The sequence below is a fragment of the Fukomys damarensis genome, unplaced genomic scaffold (genome assembly GCF_012274545.1).
Source record: "Fukomys damarensis isolate Sample0158 unplaced genomic scaffold, DMR_v1.0_HiC HiC_scaffold_18, whole genome shotgun sequence".
NCBI lineage: Eukaryota > Metazoa > Chordata > Mammalia > Rodentia > Bathyergidae > Fukomys > Fukomys damarensis.
The window spans coordinates 45147993-45154923 of NW_022900930.1; the positions used below are offsets into that span (position 1 = coordinate 45147993).

Sequence of the window (6931 nt, forward strand, 5' to 3'; positions counted from 1 at the left end):
GAATCTCCAGGTAGGGGGAAAAAGTGACCAAGTTCATTGCTTGCCAATTTGATGCCGGAAATGGAACTTTTACACTGAGTTCAGCAACTTCTGGGAGGTGAAGGATTTCAGCAAGGATACAAGTCATAACATATAGGCAGCATACAGTTTCCTATTTCTCCACTTAGCCTGAGGGTCTAAGCAGCAAGGGCTTTGCAGGAGACTTTGAATCACGAATCCAGACAGGAGGAGACAGCTGCTGCTAAACCTTTATGCAAATGAGCAAATTGCAGCCAGGTTGGGGGTAAAAATGGTCAGTGCTCCATCACAGAGCAACAATGCTACCTCGGCTCTTTCAAAACAAGATGTGAGCTGAACTAGGCTAGATTATTGAGTAATGTTGGCTTTCTGGTCATGTTGCAGAACTTTTAATCCATCAAGAAGTTATTCGTTCAACAGATACGTTGTGTGCTTCTACTACAGCGGTAACTAATCTAGATTCTAGAGTGAAAATAGCCACAGAAATCAGAGGCCCACACTTCTGAAGGTCACAAGGTAGGGGGTTGGCAGACATATGTCAAGTGATCGTAAAGTGGATGTCCATGGCAAACACAAAAGGTCTACAAAGCCTTATATGCATATGTACAAATTTGACCTACCAAAAAGGTCAGAGAAGGCTTCATCTAGAGAATGACACTCAAAAGTCTATGTCGAGAGGGTGAATAGGGCCTGGCCAGGTGAGGTTGATGGAAGGAGAGAAAAAGAAAAGAAGAATGTTCCGGAAAGAGGAACCAAAAAAATAAATAAGTAAACAAACCCTGTGGTGTGTGGGAGAACAGAGGATCATGGTGGCGGAAGCATCAACAAGCAGGAAGTTATTGGAGGGCTTTAACCAGGGTATTTCCCTGATTGAATTGTGTGCACACTGAGGAAGAGGAAGAGTAGATACTGAGAGAACCATTAGGATAATGGCAGTGTCCAGGGAGAGACGGGCCGTAAAATCAATAAGAGTTGCATTCATTTCTCTTCTCTTGTTGCTGAGAGAAAATACCTAAATCAAAGGGCAGAGGGCTTATTTAGCTCAATTTATAGAGGTTTCAGTCTGTAACCAGCTGGCTGCAAGGCAGGGTGGCAGATGGCAGAGAGGCATCGTAGAGAAGAAACAGTTCATGGCACCCACATAGAGCAAAAGCAACAAGGGAACATTAATCTTTCTGCCCCTTTTGTCTCATCCAGCCTATGGGGATTAGTGTGGTGCCAAACCCATCACTGTGCTGGTTTAGTAATCACACACCCTTAATCCCAGCATCACACTGTCTAGATTCAGCCACCTCTGAAAAAGCCCCCTATCACCTCAGGAGGCTTTGGGGGGACATCCAGATCCAAGCCACAATGAGAGTATGATCAATTAGACTCAAGGGGCTGAGGAAAAGGGTGATGTGATGTCATGTGGAGGAGTATGGTTTACAGAACAGGATAACTGAAAACAGGAATAGGGAAGAAGGATTTGACTTCGGCTGGGAACAGAGAGAAAGTGGGTACTGGCCACAGTACCACATTTGGGGAAATTCTTAAAAAGCCTTCAAAGTCATTTAAGTTTTTCAGTATTTTATTATGGCACACAGGATAGAATATGGAACAATGTTCTTACTTCAACCAAGTATTTCTCAAATCAACCAGCTGTTTCCATTCGGCAAGGCACTAAGCCATGAGCATCCTCCCATGTTTATAGAGCATAAATGTGAAAAGCTTGGCTTCTGAGGAGATGCCTAGTCTTTCCCAAAGTGCAAAGGGATCACATCACTAGGAATGTTTCAGGTGACATTCATAATTTTCAAAGATCATCTTGAAAATGGATACTAAACAAAGTTAGCTGACAAAGCAGTTGTTTAAGAACAGAAGCAGAGCAGCAGAGAGACAATAATTTCATCTCTATTCCACACCAAAGGTGAAGTCAAGAGCTTTCATAATTTTACAGTGGACACAGACAGCCCGGGGTTTTTTTTTTTTAATGCAACATCCAACCACCCAGTTATTGAAATCCAAGTATTTTCCAATTAAGACGTGCAGAGCAATGCCGATGTAACACACAAATATATTATCTCCCCCCTACGTGACTGCTAATAATTTCATTACTAGTGTCTGTAATTTTTTTAAAGATTTGAAATGTGTGACATTAAATGCTATTTATGTTAGGCAATAGAATTAGACTTACAACACACTGAATCACTAGCTCAGGATTGCAGGCAACGTGTTTACAGTGGCAAATAACCTTTGATGCCCTTTATCCTCTCTAAATTATACATTGATAAAAACATTCCTTTTCATCATATCATGTGCTCAGGTGTCAACTCCTGCCCATATTTAGAGTGTATTAAAAATGCAGCCACAGTGATGAACACATAGACTTCACATTCTACCCTTACTGCGTGATCACATACCAGTTGTCCATAAAGGGTATATTTGTCATATAATTTCAAAATTTGCTCCATAAAGTCACCTTTCAACATAACACAGCACAATTTATAGAATATATCATTATTTATGGACTCTCTCACTTCCTTAGGTTTATCATCAGTAAGATTTTTTTGAGGGAAGAGATTTTGTAGTCATGACCTAACTGTATCCCTCAGAATTTCCAATTAAAGAAGGTATTGTAGCTGTGAAAATTTTAGCTTTTAAAAAAACTGAAGGTCAATAGACCCTTTGTATACTGTTTTTATTGATGCCATGTTTTAAAGTATTTTAATTAAACCAAAAACCACAGCAAGAACTATGTCATTCAGTGTAACTTTATTTACTATTTATTGCACATAACTCGAGGTCTTTAACTTCTAACCACCAAAGGCTCAGAGGACTATTTTTCCATAAAGTTTAATGTTAACATTAGTAAATTCACTTATTCACTTTTTTATTGTAAACATCTGAATGATTCACATTGCCATAGATCCTGAACTCATACGCGTGGACCATGCACAGGCTGGCAGCAAGCCAGAAAGCCACTCTGCAAGCAAACAGATACTCTGCATAAGGAGAAAATTCATAGCACGACATTGAAGGTCCAGCCTAGGTCATCTCAGAAGTATACATATATTGACTTCTTAATTCATGTAGGATCTGGAACTCAACTGGTTGGTTGGTGATGAGGTTGGCCAAGTTTCGGGAGAATTTTTCCTGGAACAGTTAGGAAACGGGGGGACTCAATCTTTCTTCTTCGCTGCTTGTTCCTCGACGGTACCTTCGTCTTTCTTCTCCTCCTCTTCAGATTCTTTGGTTTCTTCTGCTTCTTCACCTTCACCTCCTCCTTCTTCTTCCTCCTTTGCCTCCTCAGAGTCTCCCTTGGCAGCTTAAACACAGAAAGAAAATTTACAAGACCTGAGTCCAGGTTAAATCCAGTCCAAAGATCTCTGCCAAGAGATTACCAAGTGTGGATTACCAAGCGTCACGGTCAGAATGCGCACCAAAAACTGCTCCGTTCCACTCTCCCAAAAGACATGCAACACACGGGTCTTGCCATGAACAACTTGCCAGGGAACACATATTCGAATGAAATGAGATTACTTCCTCTCCAAAACCTAACCTCAGACCTACGATGTGTGTGGCATTTACTCTTGTTCTTTGGCACACCAAACTGCTGGGTCAAAGGGGTTCACTAAAAATAAAATTCTGCAAGTTTTGTGCATCAATTCAAAATAAAATAAATCCAAAGAGAGAAATTTTTGACCAATTGCTTCACTTATAATAAAGAAGGGCTTAATAAAGCTATGTGGAATAAACGCAAAGGTGTTTAAGGTTCTGAAATCACCTATGAGCAGGCCCTGGTGTAGCTCATCCACCTCCTAACAAAGCTCCACACCCACTTTGTACTTGCAGGGGTCTGTGGTCCTCATACCTTCTTCCTCATTGGCTCCCTCCTCTTCTTCACCCTCTTCCTTCTCCTGCTCTTCAGCTTCCCCTTCAGAAGGGGGCTCGTCCTTAGCTTCCTCGGCTTTGGCAGCCTGGATGGTCTCCTCCACCTCGATCTGCTCCTCCTGGACGTGGCTGGTGTAGTAGGAGGGGAAGGAGCGGGCAGACATCAGGTAGGAGCTGGTCTGCAAACCGCTGTAGGCAGATCGGCCGAAGACCTGGGAGCTCTGGGAGTAGCCGCTGGTGATGCTGCCCACGCTGGTGAAACTGAGCCTGGTCTCCTCGCCTTCCAAGAGTTTCCTGGGGGCAGATGAAGGGCAGTTAAAAACATCAACCACCACAAGAGGTGTGCTCAGGTGGGGACATTCTCTAAGCCCACCACTCACCGCTGCCGCCCCCCAAGGCCACTGTTAGAGGAAAACACCAAAGGGAGCAGGGTTAGGCAGCATCAAGACTCAGTGACTGGGATTTTGCGACCAAAACCAAACAAACAACCCCTAAAGAGTCCTATTAAATTTAAAACATAACGGGAAGCTAAGAAAAGAACTCATTACTTCTTAAATACATGCTTAGATACTTTCTTCTTGGAAGAAGCAAAAAAAAAAACCTTAACTTCATTATTTTCAAAGAACTAATTTTGAAGATTCTGATTCAATGTAACTTTGAATAGAATCTGACTTTCTTCCTAAGGCTTAACTGGCTGCTTCCTTCACCCCTCTGGTTTCACCTGTAAGCTGCAATCTCAATATCCAAAGCCATCTTCACATTGAGGAGGTCTTGGTATTCTTTTAGGTATCTAGCCATCTCGCTCTTTGTGGTTCTCAGTTCATTTTCTAATTTGTTGATTGTGTCCTGTTGGAAGATTAAAGAAAAAGTCCAGCATAAAACGCTCCTGCTTTCATTATACTATAATATAACTGCAAAGACCTACAGTCAGCTCAAACCAAAGTGCACACACACCTTCCATAAAATCTCCCCTAAAACTGCTTGTTCTCTAAAAAAAATCTTTCTGCTCTAAAACATCCAGCTTCGTGAAGCAGAAAGAAAAAATATATTTTAAACGATGGAATAAAATTCTTTTTTAAAAAAATTTTTTGTTAATATAGACTCACGATCACCATAAAATGTCTACAAAAACGAAAAAAAATCCAAATTGACAGAAAAACTGTTTTTCACTAACTCTTCTCTAGCCAGGTCACTTTTGAGAAAATTTTTCTTAGAATAATTTCTGGGCCGGGGATTTAGCTCAGTGGTTCTGCCACCTGCCTTGTTCGATCCTGGGTAACAATAATAATAATAATAATTACTGTGCATTTATACTCTCTCGAAGATGGAGAACCTTAAAAAAGAGACAGCTGACTTGTGAATATCACCTGCCATTTCCTGAAGCATTCGGACTGTTTTCTTGGGTACCTGCGAAGGGGAGGAGGTGGTTAGAAAACCCAGTCCAAAAGCCTGCTGGTTCAGAGGCCAGGAGCACTGCCGCCATCTTTACCAACCCGAGGGTCCGACAGATGCTGAAAGAGGTCGTGGTGGACTCAGGTCCGCAGAGAGAGGAAGTCACCGCATACCCTTTCCTCACCCGCCCACCCCTCCAGCCGGGCTGCGTTGCTCTCTCGCAGAACAACAGGTAACACCCCCCATCCGGCCGGCGCGGTACCTGCATGGCACTGATGTCGGCGTTCTGCTTGTCCTCCAGCTCCTGCAGCTGCTTCTCCAGCGCCTCGTTCATGCCCCGGCACGCTTCGATCTCCAAGGTCTTGGCCTTGAGCAGGCGGCGGCTCTCGGACACCTCGTCCTTGGCGGCGCGCACGGCGTCGGTGTTCTTGGCGGCGACCCCCCATCCGGCCGGCGCGGTACCTGCATGGCACTGATGTCGGCGTTCTGCTTGTCCTCCAGCTCCTGCAGCTGCTTCTCCAGCGCCTCGTTCATGCCCCGGCACGCTTCGATCTCCAAGGTCTTGGCCTTGAGCAGGCGGCGGCTCTCGGACACCTCGTCCTTGGCGGCGCGCACGGCGTCGGTGTTCTTGGCGGCGCTCTCGGTCAGCACGGTGAAGCGGCTCTTGAACCACTCCTCGGCGTTCTGCATGTTCTTGGCGGCCAGCTTCTCGTACTGCGCGCGGATGTCCTTGAGCGCGGCGGAGAGGTCGGGCTTGGAGGACACGTCCATCTCCACGGAGATCTGCGCATACTGAATCTGCGCCTGCAGCTCGGCGATCTCCTCCTCGTGCACTTTCTTCAGAAAGGCGATTTCGTCCATCAGGCTGTCGATGCGCTTTTCGAGCTCGGCGCGGGCGAGCGCGGCCTCGTCGGCGCCTTTGCGCGCTTCCATGAGCCGGCCCTCGGCGTCCTCGCGGCTCAGCACCTCTTCTTCGTAGCGCGCCTGAAGGTTGCGCAGCGTCTCCTCCAGCCCTTCGCGCTCGCCCTGTAGCGCCTGCTTCTCGTTGGTGGCGTCTTCCGCCGCTAGGCGCAGGTCTCGGATCTCCTGCTCGTACAGCGCCCGGAAGCGGGATGGCTCGGAGTGCTTCTGGCGCAGCACAAGCAGCTCGGCTTCCAGGACCTTGTTCTGCTGCTCCAGCTCGTGCACGCGCTCGATGAAGCTGGCGAAGCGGTCGTTGAGGTCCTGGAGCTGTGCCTTCTCCTGCGTGCGGATCGACTTGAGGTCGTTGCTGATGGCAGCCACCTGGCTCAGGTCGAGGTTCTCCAGGCTGGGCATCAAGGAGCCGGAGCTGGACGAGTAGCTGCGGCGCACGGAGAGCGAGGAGGAGAGCGGCGCGGAGTAGCTGGAATACGCGGAACGCGCGGAGCTGTAGCCGCTGCGCACGCTGGAAACGTGCACCCGGGGCGCCTCCGCGTAGCGCCGCTTGTAGGAGGTCGAGTAGTACGGCTCGTAGCTGAAGGAACTCATGGCGGCGGCCGGTGCCCCTCCGGCCCGCGGCGGGGATGGGGGCCTAGAGAGAAGGGAGGACGGGGAGAGAGGGGCAGGGGAGGATAGATGGCTGTGTGCGGCTGGGCGTCGTCCTGCCTCCCCTATTTATACGCGGGAG

At 47.1% G+C, this 6931-nt stretch overlaps 1 protein-coding gene across 2 annotated transcripts; it reads right to left on the reverse strand.

Moving 5' to 3' along the window:
* Positions 1 to 1580: 1580 nt before the first annotated feature.
* On the reverse strand, positions 1581 to 6902 carry Nefl (neurofilament light). Of its 2 annotated transcripts, XM_010623763.3 has the most exons (5): positions 5884 to 6902; positions 5546 to 5683; positions 4613 to 4737; positions 3872 to 4185; positions 1581 to 3325 (listed from the first exon to the last, which is right to left on the reverse strand). In XM_010623763.3, the coding sequence occupies exons 1-5, from the start codon at positions 6790 to 6792 to the stop codon at positions 3180 to 3182; spliced, it is 1632 nt and encodes a 543-aa protein (XP_010622065.1). In that variant the 5' UTR covers positions 6793 to 6902; the 3' UTR covers positions 1581 to 3179. The 2 variants fall into 2 exon arrangements, with proteins under 2 accessions (XP_010622065.1, XP_010622070.1); XM_010623768.3 differs by lacking the exon at positions 5546 to 5683 and having other exon boundaries at positions 5746 to 6902.
* Between the last annotated feature and the right edge of the window lie 29 nt (positions 6903 to 6931).